At 38.5% G+C, this 26,022-nt stretch overlaps 1 protein-coding gene across 2 annotated transcripts in view; it reads left to right on the top strand.

Moving 5' to 3' along the window:
* The window catches only part of fgf11b (fibroblast growth factor 11b), a 42,817-nt gene extending 20,727 nt beyond the window's left edge, over window positions 1–22,090 (top strand). The window contains exons 2-5 of one of the 2 annotated variants that reach the window (XM_078930642.1): window positions 4,667–4,777; window positions 8,091–8,194; window positions 16,996–17,110; window positions 17,181–22,090. In XM_078930642.1, coding sequence (XP_078786768.1) covers window positions 4,667–4,777; window positions 8,091–8,194; window positions 16,996–17,110; window positions 17,181–17,317 — 467 coding nt within the window. In that variant the 3' untranslated portion in view covers window positions 17,318–22,090. Of the gene's footprint in view, window positions 1–4,666; window positions 4,778–8,090; window positions 8,195–16,911; window positions 17,111–17,180 lie in introns of both variants that reach the window. The other variant, XM_023962578.2, reaches the window with a different exon arrangement.
* The last annotated feature ends 3,932 nt before the right edge of the window (window positions 22,091–26,022 follow it).

Here is a 26,022-nt window from a genome sequence, read left to right as displayed (position 1 = left end):
TAAGTTATGGTTATGTTTCTTTTGGACATTCAGGTGAGGACTTTTACAGTGGCTTCATTGATCCTAATAAAATAACCTAGAGTATTAATTAGAGGAGTATTACATGAAAACAAATATCTATCATCTGTAAAACCATCTTTAAACACATTCATACTAACTGTATTGACATTATTATCTAATTCTCTGGGCTTCTCTGGTGTTCCCCGTCAGTCCTAGCCTTGTCCCAGCCTCTGCCATCACTCCTTTATTCTCTGGTATCTTTGTGAACAAGTAATGAATGACTTTAACGACCTGATTGAATGATGAATTGATTTATTATGTGAGGTGAAAGTGAACACGATTCAAAGAGAATTCTTTAGAAAAGAGGAGATAGAGAATAAAGAGAGATGTTTTGACAGGACAGCAGGGACTGCAGATGGATCCCTGTAACAAGTGGAGTAGGTCATAGTTCTACTGATGTTGTGGCTCATTCTAACTCCCTGCAGAGAGATGTTATACGTAAGTTTATGAGTTTAAAGGAGGTTAAGGGAAAACGATCTACAATCTTCCACGAGCTTTATCCTTTAAAGGGAACTATATTTGATTATGTGAGATTTAAGTCATGTTTTTTCTAAAATACACGTCTTCACATTTTTTTTTTCTAAAAGACTTTCTGAACATCTACTGTGATAAAATACTGGAGTGTGATAAGCCAAGCAAAGCACAAGGCTGATCCAACAGCTTAGTTGTTTTTGCTCTCACCTGGTGACATTTTTAAGTGTGTCTGCTGTGCTTCCTGTAGATTTGAATGTATCAAGATGCTCAAAAATTGGTGTTCTGGCTTCCAAGGATAACAAACCTTCATGTGGATGTAATATATTCTGTAACAGACAGAAAAACGTAAGACATTTTTTGCCAAGTGGGCCAGCCTTGGTCCAGGGCAGAGCGGTTGACCTCTGATTGGAAAATCACAGGTTCGGATCCCGCTTTGCCAGTCCATGTGTCGAGGTGTCTTTAGGAAAGATACTGAACCCCAAATTACTTTAGGTGGTTAGAGGTTGGCGCCAGAGTTTCCCGGAGCTGCCATCAGTGTGTGAATTTCCGTGTGCATGGGGGAATGGGACAATAAAGTGCCAGACCTTCAAAGAACGCAGAATAGCACTTTATAAGTATATGCTAATTAACAATTTTCACCAGTTAAAATTTTTTATCAAGCTAAACACTGCAGAAAATTGCTCATTAAATCAACAGTTTATTGTGTAGTGTAAGTACAATGTGACTAACAAGTGTGGTTTTATATTGGTTGCTTAAACTTCTTGGTGACATAAGGGAGTTGTGGCTTGTGTGCAAAATCATAGTTTTGATGTATTTCCACTGTGACATAGGCCAAATCCGAATTCTTCCCCCATTCCCTACAGCTTATCCCTACCCCTACATTTAGCCCTCCAAACAAAACAAAGTTTTGGAAAAAGAGTGTCTTCTCATTCTGCCGTCACGCCCACTCGATGACGTCATAAATAGTCGCCGGTCATCCACAGCAAGTGGCTGCCAGCGCTCGGAAAATGAGTAACAACATCAGTTTTAGATCTTTAAAGAGTCATGCTAAAACTAAAAGTCAGTATTTACATTTACATTTACATGTAAACTCAAAAGAATTCAGATTCAGCCTTGTTTTTTGTTTTTTTTTCATTCACACAAATGAAAAAAAGCGATTTTCATATTTTCTTTTTTAACCCTTGTGCTACCTTAGATGACCCCACCCTTACATTGACGTGTTCTCCCTACCATGACAAAGGTGGAAAGATTTCATGTAATCCATGGACACCAGTGAAGATCACAAATCATTAAAGAAAAAAGGTTCAGAGCACTGTCTAGTGGGTCTAGATGACCCAACTCCCAATGCTAAAGTGCCTAGGATAGCACAAGGGATAAAACAATTGGATTTCTTGCAAACCTGGGGGTCAGGATTTGGGCTTTCCCAGCCTCAGTTGACCCAAAAAGGCAGAGTACACTCTGGACAGGTCGCCAGTCTGTCGCAGGGCCACACCACACATTCACTTGCAAACCTTAGTGACAATTTAGTCTTATCGATTCACCTTTGAAGCATGTTTTTGGACTGTGGGAGGAAGCCGGAGTGCAAACTCATGCACATGGAGAACATGCAAACTCCACACAGAGTTCCTCTAGCTGGGATTTGAACCTTCTGGGATTTGGCCTTCTAACTGTGAGGTGAGACCAAGAGAAGCTGATGGACCTTTTTCATTATACTCATTAGACCTTTTACAAGAAAATTAAGTTGAAGGAGTCGATAAAAGAAAAAGCCAAATCTTTACGCCTCTTTGTTCGAATTTTGAAGTCACGTCACTGAAAGTACAGTAAGCTCCAATGACTCTCATTTAGTCCACTTCTTCATGTATCTTTTTTGCAGTGGAAGGCAAACACACTTCTGACTATTGTGTGTTGTGTGTTTTATTATGGCAGCGGTATTAATTAACATGCCAGCGGTGTTCTGGGAAAATTCTGTACACAGATGTAACGGCGTGCAAAGGAGCTCCTGTGCATGACAGAGATTATTTTAAGACCAAAAACAAAAGAAGAGCCTCATGGCAATGTTGTTTTAGAGTTGTGGAAAGTTAAACACATAATTTTTAAACTATGTCTTTTTTGCAAAAACTAGGTGAGGGGGGTATTTTATTTTATTTTATTTTATTTACTGGTAAGCCTTGTTCCCCACTGAAAGTGAAAATGGGACTTTTGAGAGTACATGTGACCATTGGTGACTTTGACAGCTGTAATGCTACGTTCAAGCAGGCATGTGACACGCATTCTTGAACGCGTCTTTAGACAGGTTCTTTTTCTACTGTTTAATAGTGTATGTTCACCACCTACAGTTCAGAAGGGCTTGGTGCGAAATGTCAAAGCGGTGCAAATCTCTTGAATCTTGCACCAGACTTTTTCCTCTCACTGCTCCATTCCAATAAATAAAAGACTTGGTGTCATAAAATTCCAGTGGGGCACAAACTGCAATTATTCACTTCTCCTCCATGATCAATTTTCAAACAGTTGGCACTTCCGTTACAGAAAAATGATACCATCCATCTATGTCACTACCAAATCAGAGTCCTGGCTTACCTTTCAACCCACGTTGATGTGCATGTTTTGTACTTAAAACACGAAAATGGTCGTACAAACGTACGTGGCAACAAATTAACGTGCGAGTTTTGTACCCAGAAGCCTGATGTGGGGATTTACATGTGTTTACATAGACTTTTCATTTGAAGTGGTTGCTGCAACAGGCATTGACAAGAGTGACATGAACGTAGCTTAACAGTCCAGAAACCGGTAATGTCTAATAAATACTTGTGGCCACTTTCATTTTCTTCACCTTATGTAGTAGTTTGACCCATTAAGGAACAGCCTTTTTTTCCCAGAGCTGTTAAAGCAGAAGCTTCCCCTGCAGGAAAAAGCCAGAAACCCACAAACAGCCTCGAAACATGAATCCCCTCCAACTGCCTTAACCCTCAAGCCAGTTTATATGTTTGTTTATTTAATTTAAATTGATTTAAACTAAAGATCTTTGGAAAATTTCCATCAATTTTTATATTACAAAACATCTCATGAATTTTAAATCTTTGGGTCCAAATTTTTGGAAAAATGTTGTTCTTTGTTATTTATTTTTGTTTTGTTTTCATAGGATTGTCAGTTTTACTTCTGCATAAGCCACTGGGCTATACTCTATGGCACATGTGTCAAACTCAAGGCCTGCGGGCCAAATGTGGCCCACCATGTCATTGCATGTGGCCCACGAGAGCATAAACGTTTTTAATTCCTTGAAATATATTTTTTTGTTGATTACATATTATTTATGTGTAGTTACTGTTGTAATTATTCAATATTTGCAGGTCTTATGTGTGTGTACGCAGACAAATTGTTGTCATCAAACCATCAATTGAATGCAAGGCTGTGTGCAGCCTTTTTTGTAAAATGTTACACGTGTAAATGTTACACTTGTAAGACATGTTCTTTTCAGTTCAGTTTTATGTTATTTTTCGTTATTCACTTGGACAGTTTGATCCTTCATTAATGGAGTTATGTGGGTTTTAATTAGCGGACAAAATTGAAAAGGGTTGCTACAGTAAAAAGCTGTGTTTTTATGCAACTGTAATTGTCACTTTAAAAAGTTATAATTCATAAATATTGAGTAATTTAACATTAAAGAGTAGTTTTATTTATTTTTCATTCCATTTAGTTACATGTGTAAGTTATATCTGGCCCTTTGAGGACAGCTACTACGCTGATGTGGCCCTCAGTGAAAATGAGTTTGACACCCCTGCTCTATGTTGTTCAATGTTGATTAAAACAAATATTTTTCTACCATCTGTCGAAAACCAAATTACGGTAAATGTAAACTTGAACTCCATGAGCTTTCTTCAATTGAGTTGATATTATTTATTCTGTATCTATTCTCTGGATCTTGTTTTTGGTTGAGCATTTTATGTTTATATTGACGCAAATATAGGGTTAGGGGGCACTATTGAATATAATATTTAGCACATTATATTTATAGTTAATGGTTTTTAACTTACATGCACCTTTGTTTTGTAGCCTCTGTACATCATTGGAAGTTGTCGTTCTCTGGCAGCAGCATGTGTCTGATGAAATGTTGCTTTTCTGTGCACCCATGCAGAGCCACAGCTGAAAGGCATTGTTACCCGGCTCTTCAGTCAGCATGGCTTCTACCTGCAGATGCTTCCTGATGGCTCCATTGGCAGCACAAAGGATGAAGGCAGCTCTTTCTGTAAGTTATTTTCACCCCCCTGAGACGACACACTTATATAAGATAGCAACAAAATGCCTTGTTAGATTGGTGTGGCAACAGTTATGTCAAGAGTGGGTGAAAAAAAAGTTGAAAAGTTTCAAAATAAAGCAATATAGAATTTCAAAATAAAACAATGCAGCTACTCTTCCCAAAAAAAATAATAATAATAACAAAACATAATAAACTGACTGTTGAATGAAATAAATCATGTGTTAAACTTGCAAGTCAATTCCTAGTCTCTTCAAAGTAAAAAGGTTTAACTTTACATTTCTAATATCTGTATGCCCTAATATTGTTTTATATTTGGATTTGAATTTATATTTAAATTAAGCTCAAACAGGACCTTGTCTTTTCTGTTTTTATGGCAGGTAAATGTCAAAACCTTAGTTGTTGAACATACAGGTTATGTTCCAAAAACTGCTTGAGTGTATTCATTACCAGCATCTCCTTTTTGGGGGAGATACATTGTAACTTCTTTCTTGATTTAACCCTTGTGCTATCCTAGGTACTTTGACATTGGGAGTGAGGTCATCTAGACCCCACAACAACAACAACAACAACCCCACAAAGCTGAACTCTTTTCTTTAATCATTTGTGATCTTCACTGGTGTCCATGGATGACATGAAATCTTTCCACCTTTATCCACCTTTGTCATGGTAGGGAGAACACCTCAATGGTCATCTTAACCCCATAGGATAGCACAAGGGTTAAAGGATTGTTTATACTCTGAGGATTGTGACACTTAATTTAGGTAACTGTAAAGTTCCAATATTCCTTTAGCTCCCAATACCCCTAACCCTGAACCAAAACCTAACTCAGTTATCAGCACTGACATGTCTGTTCTCAATACGTTCAGTTGGTTTTTGCCAAAAGTAGCCTTTCTAAAGGACGTTTTTTCTCAAGAAAATTTTGAATCAGTCGACATGCAGGTTTTGCAACCTTCAACGATGCTCCATGTTGTCCTACTTATAGAATTTACCATTCAGTTTCAGAGTTTATATTCAAATTTATGCTGAGGTTATTTGGCATTTTTCTAAATTTTCTCCTTTTTGTGCCCTAAAAATGTGAACATAATAAAATAATGTATTTTTAAGACCAAGTTTTAGAATTCTTGCTGGTATCTCGTTGTGTGGTCCTGTGATGCTCTTATGACTTGTACGCTGCCTCTTTCTTCCTTACATCATGGGCAATGGGGAAAAAAAGGCTTAAAAATATAGAAATGACAAAACAACTTTACAGGTGTATAAACGGTGTAGCTTTCATCTATAACCCTTGTGCTATCCTATGACCCCACCCTTACATTGACGTGTTCTCCCTACCATGACAAAGGTGGATAAAGGTGGAAAGATTTCATGTAATCCATGGACACCAGTGAAGATCACAAATCATTGAAGAAAAAAGGTTCAGCGCACTGTCTAGTGGGTCTAGATGACCCAACTCCCTATTGTAAAGTGTCTAGGATAGCACAAGGGTTAAGATGAGGTATGGCCCGGATCAGGGGTCTGCAACCTTATGCTCCGGAGCCACATGTGGCTCTTTGTGCCCCCCCCCCCCCCCCCCCCCCTTGTTGCTCTCTGGTTGACGAAAAAGAAAATGCTTTTTTATTTTAAACATTAACATATTTTTTTGGCTAATCTACAAAACAAAACAGTTGAAGCACAAAATGTACTACACCTCCAGGCTCCTGACTACAGTAGCCATAATGCTCCAACAGTCCATCGTGGTACAGCTTTATCGTTTACCAAAGTTTAACTTCTTGACAGATTTCCAATTAAATTGAGGTCAGTAAGCAAAACCAGAATTCATACTTGAGCCATTATATTATTGAACAAAATTCAAGGATTTTAAGGGAGCCATATAGTCTGAAAGATACAGTAAGGCTAACTTAAATAGCTCTAATTTGATTTTAATTTGTTAAATTTATGAATTTCTGACTGAGATGCACCAGCAGAAATAGAATAAACTGTGCATTGTTTTTTTTCTCTTTGTAACCCTTGTGCTATCCTAGGCACGTTACCATTGCGAGTTGGGTCATCTAGACCCACTAGACAGTGCGCTGAACCTTTTTTCTTCAATGATTTGAGATCTTCACTGGTGTCCATGGATTACATGAAATCTTTCCACCTTTATCCACCTTTGTCATGGTAGGGAGAACACGTCAATGTAAGTGTGGGGTCATCTAAGATAGCACAAGGGTTAATCACTACTTACATCACACTACCTGCTATTACTTTCGCTGCATTGAGATGTTCTTAGTGGTATAGGATGTCTTTTATTTATTTTGAAAGGAAGTCATGGGAACCCCTGCCAAAACTATTTCATATTATAAAATAATTATCCTTATTAATGTTTTTCATAAAAAAACTGGTAGTTTGTTCATAGTTATGATAATAGTCACAGTAACCTAAATACAAATTAGCGTCTTATTTTTCTAAAGGGTGAACCTTCTGGGTTGTGGTCACAGAGAAATTAAACCAAATGACTAAGTTTTGAAGGTTGCAGACTCCTGGACTAGATACCTTACTGAATGTTTCCTCTAGAAAAAACAAAAAAAGATATGCAACTTTTACCAAACCTTAAAAATTAGCTAAAATCTTCCATCTTTTGGTGAAGTCAGCCCTGCAATTTAAGGCCTTAACTAAACCAAACTAAAGTCTTATATGGAGCACGGAGGCGGAAGAGTCAAGAACAATGTAAAAACTTTCTCAGCTCACCTGTCAAATTTGCCTGAATTAACATGGCTATTTTTGTGTTGGAAATGGGACGGGACTTCTTGTCAAACTGGCTGTCAAAGTTTGGCAATTAAGTGTTTTTTTCTCTCTAGAGAAGAAATAATTGGATCTTAAAGTTTGATTCTAGTTCAAACTCCAACTCAATATCTAAAAGTCATTTAAAGGAATCATTTGTATCAGCTGAGAATATGTGTAATTTGTTTTGACCTTCAGATACTGGGCTTTTTCCCAAAAAGAATTGTTAAATATTTTCCCATTGAGCCCTTGTCCCTTAAATCAGGTGGTACGATCCTATTTTAATAAAAGGGCATAATGGATCTACGCACATTTGCTGCCATTCTTTTAGCCATGCTTTAGCATCCTCTGTATTTATTATCCAAATATTGAGACACCAGGAAGCACAACAAAGGTGAGACACTTTTGGGAATGTTAATTCTGAGAGAACATCATTGACAATGCAACGGAAATGGCAGAATATGTTTGATTTCCCAGTCAACTGGCTTTCCCTTAATAATGCCTGTCTTTGCGTTATCTTCTTCTGCTTTACTCCCCGATTTAGCTCAGTTCAACTTAATTCCTGTGGGACTGCGGATTGTTGCAATTCAAGGGACAAAAACAGGGCTGTACCTTGCCATGAACGGTGAAGGATACCTCTATACCTCGGTAAGTGTTCCTCATGGACCAAACAAACCCACATAAGGCAGTGAAGCTAGTCCAAAAACATGCTGGTGCTTCATCATTTCTGCAGGAAAAGTTCTGATGTTCAGCGTCCTCGCGGAGAAAACTTCTGTCTGTGCATGGACAGGGCTGGACAGACTTTGAAGACAGATGCTGACATGTTAGAAGTGATGTTTTTCTTTACAGGTGGCCTTTTGTTTTTCATTTGTATGTCTCTGTCATAATGTTTCAAAAGATTAAATGTATTTGAGCTTCCACAGTGATCCTCATTGTGGAAGTTTTATTATCAGCCTCAGTCTACAAAATATTTTGATATAAATTTGAATATGAATGTCTAATAGCCTTAGGACTATATTTGTAAAATTATAAGGATAACAGTTAATGGCCATTAGTGTCATATCCAATAATGTTCGATCGATAAAGAGCTGCTAGTGTGATCGCTTAGGTGCAGTCAACTAAACTCTATTGCTGAACAAAGCTCAGTATTATTCCAGAGACCAGAGGTAAGACATGTCATACGCTCGGTAAAACAGAGGATGGAAGATTCAATCCCTATAACAATAAATGGCTCTGTTCTTATTTATTGGCAGATGGTAAACAGAAAACAAGTATCCCTGGCTACTGCCTCAGAGTCTGTTAAACAGTGGCATGTGTACTAAAGCTCATTTTAAGAGCAGTGCCTGTCGATGTATAGCCTATTTTCCGCACTATGAATACGCTGTCTTTGAACTTGTGTCAAATATAAGACGCACCAAACTATAAGGCACATTAAGTGAGACAAAAGTCAGAGACAAGGCTACGGTCACACATCCCAAAATGCCATAGCGCTGTGACCTACATACAAGTTTTTTAGCCAATTTGGCGGCATTGGTAACCAGGAGGCCGCAGGCACAAGCTGCTTGGTGGCCTCGGAGGTATTAAGAAAAAGGTACAATTTTACGGCAACTGGATAATTCTTTGACCGTCCGGGGCACCTTTTGAAGTTGTGTGATGGCAGTCCAGTGACAGGTCGGTGGCAGGAAGGCAGCAGTGCAATAATTGACTAATTGGAGGGTCTCCAAAGTCCCCAAAATCGCCTGATGATGGGCCGATTTTATATCGCCCCCCTGCACCAATGAGGGCTGTTGACAAAGGTGATCCCCTGCCACTGTGGGTCCTGCATATAAATGGTGAGACAGCATTGATGCATTAACGCTCTTCATCCGATGAAGACCCCTGCGGTGCTTGGACCGCTTGGACCTTCGTTTTGGATGCTTGGGCTTTGTCCTTGCTGGGTTTCATGGGAGGCATGTCAAAAAATGTGTAAAGTTATAACTGGACAAGATTATAATGTGTTCTCAAAATATGAGGTGTGAATGACCACTGGTGCAGAATGGCCCACTTTTTATATACCCCCCAGCCGCCCGGTGGCACTATGTGGACAGCCAATGTCCGGAGACATTTACATATTGTCCAATCAGAGCTGTTGCCAGTCTGCTGCCACCGCCCTGATTATGCGCTCCAGATTAAAAGGCCCTCTCCCCTTTTTAGAATTAAAAATAAGGCTTTATAGTGCGCTTTATAGTGCAGAACATATGGTGTAAAAAGGTCAATAGTAAAATTGCTTTCAAAATACATTTTACAAGCCTTTGCAGGTTTAAATTTCTTTCAATGTAAAGCTTAAATCAAATAAAACCCATCAGCACTCTGGATAAGAACTCATGTCACTTTGCTATCACAGGACAGTGCACTCCATTCATGGCAGTTTTTGTGTTTTCCATCATATTTTTCTTGAAAAAAACAGCACTAATATCATGCCAAACACAGTACAGATGTCCTTGATGGGTTGTTACAAAAAAAAGTATTTTCTTTTGCTATAGCATTTTGCTACATAGACAGTAATAGCGGGTTAATTTGGTTTTAGTAAAACTTTTTTTTTAAAGAACGGCGTTCTTAACTGACCCATTATTTGACTTTTTTAAGCACAGTATTGTCTGCACGGTGGCGCCGTGGTTAGCGCTCTTGCCTCACACTGACCTTTCTGTGTGGAGTTTGGCTGTTCTCCCCATGCATGCGTGGGTTTTCTCCGGGGACTCCGGCTTTCTCCCACCGTCCAAAAACATGCTTCATAGGTTAATTGGTCACTCCAAATTGTCCACAGGTGTGAATGTGAGTGTGCATGGGTGTGTGATATGTGTGACCCTGTGACAGACTGAATGAATAAAGCACAATATTTCCTTTCAGTAAAAAAAAATATATATATATATATATATATTTGTGAGAAACAAGAAATTAATAACAGCAAACATCATCGGAAAGAAAGAACTCATGACAAAATAGATAGTAATTTAGGTTTTGTTCATATACTTTGTTTTTTTTCTTTTATTTCTAAATGTTTAATGTCTTCTGCCCTTACTTTTAGTAAAGGGGGGCATTGGAAAAATAATTTTTTAAAACAGCATGTTGGCAAATTCTGAAAATAATAATTATTGATAAATTATTATTTTTCTGTATATTTTATTTTTGCATCAAATCTTTGAACTTTTCTAAATGGTCCCCATGTCAGATCAATATTGTGTCTTGTTGTGTTTTATTTACTACAGTATATAAATGATTTTAATAATCAATCTAATTCATTTCCTTCAGGATTTCTCTGTTAGAGTTGACAAAATGAGATGTTTAAGAGCTGAAGTGGTACTAAGGCCTTGTATTGACACAGCCCTCATGTTGTCCATCAGCTCAGCAAAGCCATAAGTACTTGCACCTCATCATCATCATCATCCACTGTGTCCTTGTCATGTGAGCTTCATGGCGTGTTTGAGAGCACTGTGGACAGACCATACATGTGTTCTGCCAGACAGTATTAATTGCCGGTGTCAGCCGGGGTAAAGCCGTCTTCATAAGCACATCTGTGCCTGTCTGACTTATGTAATTGTGCATTTACGTGTGGCTCCGCAGCCACATCAACCACCTTTCACTGACAGGACTGAATAGGCTTCCCGTCGCCCTGTGGATTGCTGCAGCAGTGACTCCGTGCTCTGGGAGTGTGGTGGCTTCACTGCAGCTGGGCAGATTTCACAGCAGTTCACAGATCACACTGTGTGCTGATGGGACAGTCGCAAGACGTGGAAAACCCATGACCCCTGCTGTCCACATTGGGTACTGCGTGCCAATTCTTGCAAGGATGTCAACATTTTCGCTCAGGAGCTTAGATTTCATGCAGGGGAGTGCATTTCAAAATGAAAATAAACAAGATATAGAACATTAGTCAGAGCCACAACATTTATTTCTGTTCATTAAACTCTTATTAGTTGAAGATGTTAGTTACTTCAGGGAGCTCCTTGCCTGTAATTTAGGAGCTTTTCTGTCTGTTTTGCAGTAAGTACACTTCCAGTGCATGGCTGCATGAAGCTTCCTGAAGCAGAATAGATGTAATCAGGCACCAGGGATGAAGAGGGAGCTGATGCGTGTGGGGAGGCAGGATTGAGATAATACTCTGCATCACAAAAAGGTTTTTCCCGTCTTAGGGATTCTCGGCACGGACGTTACACATTACCTCTCTCATCTACTGTCATTCAAATTTCTGGCTTGAGGCAAGCAGAAGGGAATAAAATCATTTACCCTGAATCTCAGAACATGGGTAAAGAGGGAGGTTTTGATTAACTTCCAGGCCTAGAGTCCACTGTTTGGATGGAAATATTCCCTCGTCCCTCATCTCAAAAATGTGCCCCACATCGACAGCCATTATTCATCTGTGCAAGTGAGCGTGGTGGAAACGTCGAAAAGTCTGCTCTATATCATAAGAATGATTTATTTTACTATCTTTTCCATGCTTGCAAAATGTTTTGATTTTCCTCTCCAGCCCTTCGGAGACTCCTGGAGTGAAATATCAAATCTGTCTATCTTTAGACTAATTTCAGGAGAGTTATTATGAAGGGCAATTATAGGAGGACTTGGGAGAGGGGTTATCTGCGGTGTCACGTCAGATGTGTGGCTGAAGGATGTTTTGCTGAAGTGATGGCTCCTCTTTCAAGAGGGACAAAAGTGTCAGCCTTGAAGCTTAAGGTCGGGAGAGGCCTCACCTTTTTTGCTCTCCCCTCAATCGGCTTTATTATCCGGCAACTCCTGTGTCCTCTCTGAGTGATCCCTGCTCTCCTTCCTGTCTTCCCCACTTTCCCTTCTTCTGTCACCCACGCTTCCCACCCTTCTTACTTTCTGGCCTGATTAATAATGAATGACACGGATCATCTATCGATCCCGTCCTCTGCCTTAGCGCAGCAGAAGATATCAAACCTGTCAGTAGATCTTAAAATAACCCCGCCTGGCGGGATGGAATGTGTTGTGCTTTTTTTTAGGCACGTTTTTTTTTTTTTCCCAAAGGGTGGGAAAACATTTGTGGAACAAACATTGGCTGCAAGGAGCAATTGGGCATTCATAGATGACAAAGAAAGTCCTGCGAACGGTGGCCCTGAAGTGCAAATCACACCAACAAATCATGCAATGCAAAAACAAATCAAAGATCAGAACAACAACAACAAAAAAAATAATAACAAACCAAAAAACTTTCTAGATATTAAAACAAAATTCTAGAAACCAAAACACAATTCCAAAACAATTAAATGAAGAAAAAAGGAAAATTTTCAGAAAGTTGTAGTTATTTCAAGAAATCTAAATAAAATAACAAAATACAAGAAATATAAAGAAAATGTAGGTACTAGGAGGCATTACTGATTAGATGATAACATTTGAGTTTTTTCAAATAAGTCTTTAATGTCTGCTTACGAATAAAAGTTTTATGATTAGTACGGAGCACATCCAGTCACTTCATGCCAAATAACTTTCAGTTAAAATTATGCTCAAACATGATCCGGTCTTTGATGTTCTATAGTACCTACATAAAAAAATATTTTGGAAAGCAAAGTTGATTTCCAGATATCAAAATAAAATGTTAAAGAATGAAGCACAAAAAGAAACCATTTCTTGTTGTGTTTTGGTTTTTATATATTTCGCTTTAATTTTTTTAATTTAATTTAGTTTTCCGAAATGTTAAATTTTTATTCTACTTGTTTTGGAATTGCGTTTTGCTTTTTTATTGTCGTTGTTATTTTTAATGTGTTTTTGTATTGAATGATTTGTTGGTTTGATTTGCACTTCAGCTTGGGGCTGGATGAAGCCCATCTATTACACAATTCAAACATGTAGTTGTAGAGTTAGATAAGCTAATTCTTCTCCAACAGTTCTGCTACATCGTCTGTCCATCCGGGGAGAGGATCCCTCCTTCATGTGGACATCCCTGAGGTTTTTTCTTTTTTTTGTTTCTTTCCCCAATCCATTTTTTATAGGAGTTTTTCCTGACTGAGATGAGGGTCTAAGGGCAGGGATGCCGAGTTTAGCTTAGTCTGTTAAGTTTAGTTTAGCCATTACCTGTTGAATTTTGTGACTTATTTCATGGTTACTATACAATCACCGGTATGAAGCCCACTGAGACGACTATTCTTGTAGTATTGGGCTATATAAATAAAATTGAATTTTATTAAATTTAGGGCCACTGTACCTTTGACACCATCTGAGCTTAAGAAGGACGCTGTGATGAATAAAATCATGACTTGTATGTGTGAAACTGGAAGTCTGTTGCACCGTTCAGTCTCCACTAAACTTGGACCTAGCTCTGAATTCCTGGCTCCCTGAGAAATTCGGCACTCAGCCATTTCTGCCCTGCTGCACTGACTCAATCAATCCAGGAGATTGTCTCTGCTTCCTGACAGGGGAAGGAACCTGTCGAGACCAGACCCTGATGCACACCAAGAGATGTATATCTGTCTCCACTGGTTAATTTCAGCAGTTGAGCAGAGCTCAATAAATGCTCTGGACAGAGGGGAGGAAGGTGTGGCTGGGGCATGGTCATTTACAAGGCCTGTCTTAAGTAATGGATTTAATCAAATTCATTTCATTTGACTGTGTTATTTCAGATTTAATCAGTCATAGATAACTGTCAGAAAACGCGGCTGCTTCAGCCAAAATGTTCCTTTTTTTAAGAACATTTCAGGAAAAAGGGTTTTAGTTTGATTAACCCTTGTGCTATCCTATGACCCCACCCTTACATTGACGTGTTCTCCCTACCATGACAAAGGTGGATAAAGGTGGAAAGATTTCATGTAATCCATGGACACCAGTGAAGATCACAAATCATTGAAGAAAAAAGGTTCAGAGCACTGTCTAGTGGGTCTAGATGACCCAACTCCCAACGTTAAAGTGCCTAGGATAGCACAAGAGTTAACTTGGATTCTAAACAGCCCAAACAAATGCAAATCAGTCCTTCGATAGATTGGAGAGTCCTTCCGACTGTTTTGAGCTCAATTTGTCTCAGTACTTAATCAAAAGTTGCATTCTCTGTGTTATAGAAAAAAACTACTTTTCTTTTAGCACTTTTTACCCTACATGTGTGTTGTTATTTGTATTGTAGAAAACTCAAAAAGTAGAAGACTCCATTATTGCCTTCAGTAATGTATGCAAGAACACAAAATAGAAAGTGTTGAGCTTTAAAGGAGAATCCAGGTTTGGAATGATGTGGTTGCTGTGTGTGTTAGTGTACGGAAGAGGATTAGGGCCATGGACAAAGAAAAAAAAAGGCATAGAAAATTCTGACTTTAAACTCAGAATTCTGACTTTAATCTCAGAATTCTGAGAAAAAAGTCAGAATTCTGTCTTTAATCCCAGAACTATGGAGGCCTGTGAGCTACTTCCTTCAGTTGGCACCATAACACCTTTTTTTTTACCATATGGGTGAGTTAAACAGGAGTTGCCAACATTGTTTACAAGGGCAGAACTAACACATGTAATGCAAGGGACTGAATTTTAGTTGATTTAATACTTTTGATCTTAGGTTACTATCATTTGATGCATCTGTTATGGAAATACTGAAAATTAAAAGTAAGTAACAAAATAATGAGAAAAAATGTGTTTAATTATACATATTTCTTTAAATTTCACATATGAAATAAGAGGCTGGGATAGGCTCCAGCAGCCCTGTGACCCATTTTGGGACAAAACGGGTTCCGAAGATGAATAGAAAATAAGAAATAAAGTCAAATTAGAAGGAAAAGGTATGTCAGTTATCTGCAGGTATTCTCAGATATGTACTATCGCACCTATAAACAAGAAAAAAAGACAAAAAAAAAAAAATGAAGATCGCTTGACAGCAGTGATAGCACCACACAAAGCATATACAGAATAACAAAAACTATATTGTATTAAATGTTATGAAAGGGTATGATTCAGTGACGGGGGACCGTCGTTTGCAGAGTGTTTGTTTGACAATGGGATAATAAAAGAGAGAACGTGTCACGTGAAGAGAAGGCTGAAAACTGAATGTTAAAGTTTAAACTAAAGATCGGTGGGTATCATGCATAGTAAAACACGACAATCTGTTAGACATATGTAGAGAGTATTTTCTGAAGGCTATAAAAAAACGAACTTATAAGGTAGTTGTTGATATAAACGGGCACGACAATGGGGGTGCTAACATATCACAAAGCCTTTTTTGCACCAGCTATGCAAAGCCCTGCATGGCTGATGCAAAATGCTAGCATAGCCTGCTGCCCGTTCATTTACAAGAACCAGTTTAAAACAATTTTTTTTTTACTTACCCTCGGTTCTTCCAGTAGCGAAATGACCTCCTCTGGTAAACCTTGATCATGTAAAAAGACATGTACAGATGTCAATTTTGTTGGTTTAACTCCTGCAGCTCCTCAGACTCTGCAGTGCTGGTGGATGTGGCTCACATGCGCCAGTAGCCCAGAATTCTGAGATTAAAGTTAGAATTCTGACTTTAAAATTAAAGTCAGAATAAAATCAGAATTCTGAGTTTAAAGGCAGAATTCTGAGATTAGAGTCAGAATTTTTTGTGCCCTTTTTTTTTTCTCTCCACGGCCCTAATCCTCTTCCGTAGTTAGTGCTACATACACGTAAAACACCAGACTGATACAGCTAAAATAAACGTATATTTACAAAAACACCCCACCAAAAATTTTGATAGAGCGCCTTTTACCTCTCAAAATCTCTTTAATATCAGCAACTAGATTGAATCCATGTATAAGGTGCTTTGGAATTTAAGGTGTATAGTTACAGTAGTGGGTTTAAAATTTGTCATCTGGACTTGGTTTGTAAAGTTGAAAACATTTCACCTCTTATCCAAAAGGCTTTGTTAAATCTGAAATAGCTGGTAAAAGAGCTATTTCAGGATTGACAAAGCCTTTATCAACTTTAAAAACCAAGTCCAGATGACAACTTTTAAACCTACTACAGTGATGGAATCAACCTGGATGAATGAGAGTCTTCACAGACAAGCTGTATAGTTTTATTTATTTTTATTTATTTTTTAAATGAAGACTTTTAAATGTGCCTTTTACTTTTGAAAATCCAGTATTTTGGTTGTCTCAGCAGGTCTCTGCTTCTCTTAATCAATTCTTTCTTGTTTTGGCTTCTCTAAGTTGTTGATGTTCTGTTTGAATCTGTTTTGAGCCCAAAAAAAGCATTTTTATACAGTAAATCCTACATGACATTGAACAGTTATTTTGTCTGCAGGTTTTTTTTTCCTTTGATAAAAGCTCATGTTATTTCTATGTCCTTATTACCACAAGCATCTTTGTGCTCTTAACGCTCTTTTAAGATGGATTTTTGAAGAATAATTTGTCTTTGTTTCCTCTTTTAATATTTTCTTCCAGGAGAACTTCACCCCCGAGTGTAAGTTCAAAGAGAGCGTGTTTGAGAACTACTATGTCACGTACTCATCCATGCTCTATCGTCAGACCCAGTCTGGCCGCTCCTGGTATATTGGTATCAACCGAGATGGTCAAATCATGAAGGGCAATCGGGTAAAGAAGACCAAGGGAGCGGCACACTTTGTGCCTAAAGTCATAGAAGGTTTGCGTCCTTTGTGGGGTGTTTTCCGGTTACCATCACCATGGTAACCGGCTTCCTCTTTCTCATACAGTTGCGATGTATAAGGAGCCATCTCTCCACGAGCTCACCACCGAGCCAGTGAGTCCTCCTCGGAAGACAGTGAGGACGTCAGATTCACCAACCCTAAAGAACGGACAGAAAGAAGCTCCCAGGGCGGATGCTTCCTAGCACAGGAGGAGGAGGAGGAGGAGGCTGGGATGAAGGGCAGCAGTGACACTGGAAACACAGCTGTCCACGAGGCAGTGAGGATGGCACGAAAGGGTGCTCCAACCCCCCACCCCCCATCCCCAACGCCACATCCCACAAGTGCACTGCAATTCATTGAGGAGCAAAAGGGTCAGCAGTCCATCAGCAGGAAGGGAGACCCCGCCCTCATCTGAAGCAGCCTAGCATCACAACCAGGACCACACCCCCTGTAGTCCATTTTATTATTTCAGTGTCTTCTGTGACTTTTTAATGCTCCTTTTTCCCCCATCTTGGATTTTTGTCTGTCAGATGAATTGATTTCTTTGCTGCATCATCCCCCCTAACCACGAGGCCCTTTATCTGCACAGAAGGTGGAGACCCTGTGGCCAAGCTGTCAGCATCCACCTACCAGCAAAAGCAAACCATCAGGGTCAAGTGAAGTTCAAAGTCAGATGAACCAGATTAGGCTGCAAAGCAATTTGCAGTCAGACTCGATCTTTTACAGTTAATCGCATTAGAACTAAAACCAATCAGTTGGGTTTTGATTTTCATCTGTGTCCTTGATTATGATTTGATAAGAACGATGCTCAAAAGGAGACTTTTTTATGACAATATGACTAAAAGCATGAGCATGAAAATGCCTTACGATGACACTAAAAATGAGGATTATTTTCTTCACAAAAAAATGACGAAAAAGTAGAAATAGAATTACAAATGGTTCAAGTAAATTCATGTCAACAAACATCTTAATAAGGAGGATTTTTCAAAGCAATTCCAAAAGGTCAATTCAAATAGGAGAAAAGAGATCAGTGAGTGTGTGTGCTGACTTGATAAAGGGTGCAAATAAGCAACTGGGACTAAAGTCAAGCCCGGGACGGATCTGAGCTGAGAAACCTGAAGGGAACAGCAACATTTACTTCACTCAGCATCTGCTGTCAGCATAAAGGCGAGCTTGAAGCCCCACATCAAAGCCAGAGAGCCTGTGAGCTGCTGCACTTGTTATTCTGATAATGTCTACTAGCTTATCCACTCACTGGCTTTATTAAATCACCTTGGAAGAATTGCTATGAAGAATGGAGTCATCTGAATGAATGTCTGGGTGTGCTTAACCTCGTGTGAGTGGGTGTCTGTGGCCGTGCATTCAGAGTCTGTGCTCGCTTGAAAGTAACTAAGAAGAGGAGATCGCTCCCTGTTTGCCCTTCAGTCAAAGAAACAACAAATTTCTTCTAATGTGGGCATCTATTTTTCTTTTTTTCTTTTGGAAAGCTTTAGTGCAGCATGAGGCGGGATTCCAGGTCAGACAGAGTTTGTGAGAGCTGCACATATGAAAACCACTAAAAAAACTCAGTTCCCCCATTAAACAAAGAGCATGCATGGACACCATTAAAAAAGACTGCAACTAGGCCCCTTTCTTTCTGTCTGTCAGGAATTATAACACTGGAACTAGGGGTGTAACGATTCATTTTAACAATGACTCGATTCATATCATGATTTGTGGTTACCGATCCGATTCATAGTCGATTTTGGTTGATTTTTCACTGACCAAAAATTGATCCAGGACATCTTTAGCCTAATATTCCAGCAGTGTGACTCAGAGATAAATACCTGGCTACTGAACAGTGCAAGAGAAGTTTCCCTTGTATTTTTTGCAAGATATTCAAGTGTAAATCAAAACAATCCAAAAGGAACATTATTTGAACATTCTACCACACTGTATGGTCACATGTCTTTTCTAAATTCAAAGTGTTTGGACTGGAATGATGGCTTAAACATTTTTTGCTGTCATGACATGTGTGTTGGTCATTTTTACCCACCGTGCCTATTGGAAAATATTGGAATATTGGAAAATGGTATTTTTCAATATTGATTATAATCAATTTATTTCATTGTGAAACAATTTTATAATGGTTAAGGTCAATACGATTTCATTAACTTGTCTCAGACAGATCAATTTGGTTGGATCGGACAAACAAAAATCAATTATTCAATTTATCGATTCATTGTTACATCCAAAACTGTAACCCTAGAAAAGTTGAAAAATAGGGGTTACCATGAATTGCATTTGAATTTGTAACTGTGTCCCAAAGAGGTGATGGTAACCGGATGTGAAACGAGGGCTATCCAAATGTGTCGAGGGTGAAAGAAAGTCAGAATTTGTGAGCAGAATTGCAAAGAGGCTACGGCTTGAAGGCGGTTGTTTGGAAAGAGTGAGGGATTAGCAGGTGAATTCTTCAGGAATGTTGATAAGGAAGGTACACAGGAGAAGAGGTTCAGCAGTTGGGAGGCAACGTGTGGATAGGATCATGAAGGTGAGGCTCGGCACACTTTTGTGGCCGGGAGAATATTCCAATTCTAATGGCAAGTTGTAGACAAATAAAATCTAAATTTTCCAGTTCTGTAATCAAAGAATCTGCATATACATTTTTCAAAAACCCTTACAGGAATTTCAAGGTGCAGATTGAACCAAAAATATTCATCTTTTTTTTCGTATAATAAAGTGCACATATTTCAAAGTAATCCTGAGTTGGATGTAACTTAATGTCAAATACAGGTTTTTCCGCACATGAAAGCTGCCGGGCCTTACTGTATTTTGTGTCAGTCTGAAGGAATGCAACAGCAAGTTGTTTCATGTTGATTTTGCAAGTAGATAAGGCAAGAACAGGGAAAGCTGTAAATATTGAATCATGTGGGGGAAAAAAGGAATGATTTCTTTTGAAAAAGATTTAGAATAAGAAGCGTAAAACTCAAAAGCAATGTGAAACAGGTGGAAAGTGCAGCTGTCTTGTCGTAGGAGGTCAAAAACCCAAAATTGACTTTTAAAGTTGTTATTCTGGTCCAAAATCTGCAATGGGTTTAATTTCCAGCACTTATTGTTACCCTCTACAGTTGCATGTGTGAATCAAAAAAAAAAGCACATGACTCAAACAAAAGTAAATATCAATACTAAAAGTCAAACTTCCACCCTGCTATTGCTGCAAAAAACAAAAGACATTTAAAAGTCCATTTTAGACTCTATGAACATATCTGGACTCAAAAATATAGTTTGAAAAAACAAATTAATTAAAAAGAGCACCCACACGTATTTGTAAGAAAATACAAAAGTTTTAGACGGAACAAAAACATTTTCATAAACTTGAAAAACTGGAAAAATGTTCCACCCTCCAGGTGTTCAGGCAGTCACCTGAGAAAGGGTTTAGACAGGCTTTTGAACGTTGAGTCAATAGGATTGAGGTGGTCTTAGCAAATTTTAGGCATCGTCATTTCATCCCAAATGTTAAAGAACCCAAAGATACATTACAATAAGTACAACCTAACGTGTTTTAGAGTCGACTTTAACAAATAAGTCACTGCAAACAACTTTAACGGGCGTTTTTATAACCTGCAATGAAAAAAAGAGCTATGCTTTGTTTCTTTTGTAGTTTTTTCGTTAAAGTGTGCTCTGAGAGTTTTCTAAGAAAATCCACCAAACTGGTTTCATATTAGTTGGAGGAGAAATAAAAGTTTCTATTGCTTTACTAATTTTCTTTTAAAGAATTTCATCATTGTGGTGACTCCTTCATACAACTACAATCTTATACAACCTTAATACATGGAAATTTACTTATAATTGCATCATGTGGCGCAAAATTTAAATGTTTTTTTTTGTTTTTTTCATGTTTGTATGTTGCTGAATTGCTGTTTTTATTTTTCTTGTTTGATGTACAGAAAAGAGAGGGCTTTTGTAGGGAATGGAAAGAGTTTTACTTTTACATCCTGGGAACTCTGTTGTGTTTCCAATCAATCAGTTCAGGAATGGAATCCAAATAGAGAAAATGGTTGAGAGTTCCATAATTCCAGAGAAAAACTGCAGATGGACTTTCATTATCTCAAATCTGCCTGTTTGCATTTGTGTTAATAGTGTATTTGTGCACTGTTTGTGTCAAACCTTATAGGAAGTGGATTATGCATATTTATTTTTCTCCTGTAGTACCGTATGTCCTTTAGTCTGCACCAAAACATATCCACTCTCATACGAATCCTAAGTGAAATTCTTCCAGCCAGAATGCCACTGTGCAGCTCCGCTGTGTTTTTGGTGACAGATGCAATGAATTCCTGTGAAAACAGCAGAATAACTTAGTTGTGCTTGTGCCTTGGTGGTCATGCAAGTCTTCCAGGGTTGTTCCACAAAGGCTTATCTCTTGCTCTTTCAGACTGTTGACTTCTCCATCTCTCTAAACAATCCTCTCGTCTTCCAGACACAAAAATTGTTTTCTGTTTTTGAAGGAAGAAAAAAAGAAGAAGCCATAAGTAAAGTGAGCCTTGGTACTGGTCAGCCACTGAGAGCTGGCCTGACTCCCCAGTCCCCGCCTTCACGAGTGATGGCAGGGATTTAAAGACATGCTGGACTCCTCAATATTGAACAGAAGATCACATGGTTGCAGCTTTTCTGAACACTCCAAAAAGCAGCAAGACAAAAGCCAGCAATATGCAACGAGACCTAGCAGTCCAGACTCAAGGAGGGAAAACAAACCTACAAGGCTCACTTCAATCGAAATCTGCAGGCAACTATTGTAATCTTTTTCTTTTTTCTTGAAGCATGCACTTGTGACTCCTCAAGGTTGACTCTCTCTCTCAAGAGACAAGCCCTTGATTCGCCCTCTCTTCATGTCTGTCATTTAACGTGTACATTTCTACTACAACTCCTATGAATCAACGGAGGAGTCCTATTCTGGAATATTATTCAATAAACAAACATATATTTCTATGATTGTAAAATGTGGCCCTGATGCTTTTTTCTTCTTTTTTTCAGTTTCTTTCATTTTAAATGTAGTGCTTTTTTCTCCAGGCATCATAAAAGGTCATCATCTTATTTTCTTTTCACCTTCATTCACCCCTGCATGGATAGATAGATAGATAGATAGATAGATAGATAGATAGATAGATAGATAGATAGATAGATAGATAGATAGATAGATAGATAGATAGATAGATAGATAGATAGATAGATAGATAGATAGATAGATAGATAGATAGATAGATAGATAGATAGATAGATAGATAGATAGATAGATAGATAGATAGATAGATAGATAGATAGATAGATAGATAGATAGATAGATAGATAGATAGATAGATAGATAGATAGATAGATAGATAGATAGATAGATAGATAGATAGATAGATAGATAGATAGATAGATAAATGGTTTGTCCCAGGTGTTAATGTCTTCTTGTTTATCAGACTCCATGCAGGATTGTGCGACATCTTCAACATTCATAGTTCACTCAGCCTAAAGGTTTTTTTCTTTAGAAAAAAAAGGTAAACATATAACAACACTCCATGGCACAGAAAGTCTGTAAAGAATTCTGCTTTTATGAAAATTAGATGAAGCCTGAATGGTAATTTTTTTTAATGCGCTGAGACTCAAGTGGATTGTGGGTTGTAATGCGTTAAAGTGCGAGCTGGGCCTATTACCTTACAGGCTTCATGAATGTAAATGATCTAAACTGAAACATCTTTACTCTTAACTGCAGATTTTGAACAGGATTGTATTAACCCTTGTGCTATCCTATGACCCTACCCTTACATTGACATGTTCTCCCTACCATGACAAAGGTGGATAAAGGTGAAGAGGATTTCATGTAATCCATGGACACCAGTGAAGATCACAATTCATTAAAGAAAAAAGTTTCAGCGCGCTGTCTTGTGGGGTCAAACTGTTGTGTTTTTTAGTTATCTGAGTGCTTGGGTGGCACTGCAGTTTCTGTAGCTTATGTGAAAGCCTCTCATGAGATGAGCTGCAACGAGTATGTTTGGAAGATTAAACCACTACGGTTCTGCTTCTGTCCAACTTACACCAAAATAGCATGTAGCAAATAGCATTTTGATGTTATTCTCTGCTCAGGCTTCACCCAAGTTAACAGCAGATCTCAACCGAGCATTAAACCCCTTAACCATTGTGCTATCTTAGATGACCCCACCCTTGCATTGATGTGTTATTCTTACCATGACAAAGGTGGATAAAGGTGGAAAGATTTCATGTAATCCATGTACACCAGTGAAGATCACAAATCATTGAAGAAAAAAGGTTCAGAGCACTGTCTAGTGGGTCTAGATGACCCAACTCCCAACGTTAAAGTGCCTAGGATAGCACAAGGGTGACAAATATCCCGGACGAGCCCCCACGTGTGCCATGTCCCTGATCCAAGGAAAAGAGAGAAACACTTCCTAGTTCCAGACAGACAGCAGATTCCTCTCAGGAATTCAGTTGCGCTCTGGAGCAGTGTGTTGTGGGAGTTTTTAAACCCTGCTCCCAGCCTGGTCATTGGGAGAACTGGAAGCCTCAAAATCAGCTCTACAAGAGGCGGAGTCAGCAACAATGGTGAACCTTGACCTCTGTAGGAACTAAAAATTCACACACACACACAAAGTAAGTTACACATGTTACAAAAGTTACTTATTGCACAAGTAAATAAAGCAGAATGTTGTCCCAAACAAATTGATGCTCATACAGGCATAGATGATACATAAACTCAATTGTTTAGCATCAGGGTCCTTTACAGTTATAACATTACCTGATTTCCATACATTTCAGAAATCATCCTTTCAACAATAGACTGGATTTAAAGGAGCAGCAGGAGAATTCTTTCAGGAAATACATGAAAACTTGATCAGTTTGGATTTTAACTTTTGACCAAGTTCATCCCAAAAAGTATGTATACTCATCCCAAAAAGTATGTATACTTGCCTTTAGGCTTTTGGGAAATGTTTTTTGGTTGCACTGAAATATAAAATATTTTACTGAATAGAGTCTGAACAATAAACTGAACAAAAGGTTTTGTAACAGTAAGATTTTCTAATGTTTCACATCCTTTATTTATTTCTCTGTAGAAAAAGAAAGAAATACATTTATTTTACAATAAGTGCTTCAAAAGAGGACAGTGAGTATGTACGCATGATGCATAAGTCAATCATGCATAGAGAAATAAACTCATTTGTAGTTCAAAAGGAAGCAAAAGCTGAAACAAGATGCAAAGTTTATGAGTGCATCTCTGTAGAGTCGTAAATCGTTTCCCGGAACCAGAGCATTTTTACTAGAAAAGTATCAGCAAGTAAACGGCAGCTTTTAGTTCTCTGAAGCTCATTAAATCTCTCTGTAACAACTGTGGTTGGTTAATGTTTGACAGGCTTGGTAATTAGGCTTCAAATGATCCTTCAGAACTAGCTGAGCCGAATCTGATCTGGCAGATTATTGTGAGCTCTGGGCTGTCACTGCTTTTACGACGTGGAGACGTGGTCGCGGTCAGGGTCACACAGCCTTCTTTCCCCTCTCTGATCCTTCTTATGCTTCACTGCAGCCTTTCAAAACTCACGCAAAGCATGAAAGCTGCATTTATTTAGGACTAACCGCAGTAAACACACGCCGACTAAACAGAGCTTTACGTTTCTTAATGCAGCAAATGCAGATTAAGGCATTAAGCCAAATATAGTTCTTGTGAAAACTGCGTCAACCAATTACTCTCAGCATCTTCATGTTTCCATTGAATGTGGGCAGAAGAGGCTACATCTTACGTTAATTACCTTTTTTTGCAGAACTGGATTAAAGTTCCCAGGGCGCAGATGAGGATGGTGACAAACATGACAAATGGCTTTCATTACGGTGCTTCCGATGAAACAAAAGATGCAATTAAATCAAATCCTCCGTTTCAAGATCATTTCAGCGAATTATCCTTCATTTGAAGTTTTCCGACTTGTTTAATCTGTGGGTCATTGCGCGAATGAACAAATCCCAAAAACGTAGTTGTCAAAAACATGCAAAAATGTCCCACAAATTATAAACTCATTGTGTCTTTTATCCAGTTTTTTTTTTCTATGAATGTAGATTTTTATTGACCGGTCAGATTTCTAGTTGTAGTTTCAACCTGGAAAACTGCAGAAGTTTTTGAAAGAACAGGCATCCCATTCTTTCTGCTAAAACAGTGACTCCTTTCTTTTACCTCTGCTTTGCACCACAGACAGCTGCAGGACTTCTAATGTGAATGGCTTTCTTTTGCAGGTTTCAGGTGACTGGGCTCAATGTCTCCTCACAAATATAGAAATATAAAAACGCAGTGGTAGCTTTTCAGCTCATAATACAACTAAAACAAAATTCATTTCAGGAAAAAAACTGCTGAAAAACAGGTGCATTTGGGGTTTCTTTTATGTAAATATTAAAATGTTTGTAAGCTTTAAAACATTTTAGCTAATTAACCTTTGTGCTATCCTAGGCACTTTAACATTGGGAATTGGGTCATCTAGACCCACTAGACAGTGCTCTGAACCTTTTTTCTTCAATGATTTGTGATCTTCACTGGTGTCCATGGATTACATGAAATCTTTCCACCTTTATCCACCTTTGTCAGGGTAGGGAGAAAACGTCAATGTAAGGGTGGGCTCATCTAAGACAGCACAAGGGTTAATATGACTGATAAAGTAAACCTGAAAAGGGCCCAGAAATGACAAGACAGGTATGTCCTGTTTTGTGCAATTGCCTAGACCTCCTCTAACACTAACATTCACCCTTGAAGCTACAGACACACCGGGCATGTAACATGTGTTCAAGAACGCGCAAAAGGTGCCCAGAGGTGGGCAAACTGCAGCCCGGAGGCCATAGGCATCTCACTACACATACATTGACTTTCGCTGGAAAAGATTTGTTGATGATGTGG

This window comes from Oryzias latipes, chromosome 14, assembly GCF_053564925.1.
Source record: "Oryzias latipes strain Hd-rR chromosome 14, Olatipes_Hd-rR_3.1".
Classification (NCBI taxonomy): Eukaryota; Metazoa; Chordata; class Actinopteri; order Beloniformes; family Adrianichthyidae; genus Oryzias; species Oryzias latipes.
The sequence above is the reverse complement of the archived record's forward strand: the minus strand, read 5'-3'. Positions and strand labels throughout refer to the sequence as shown.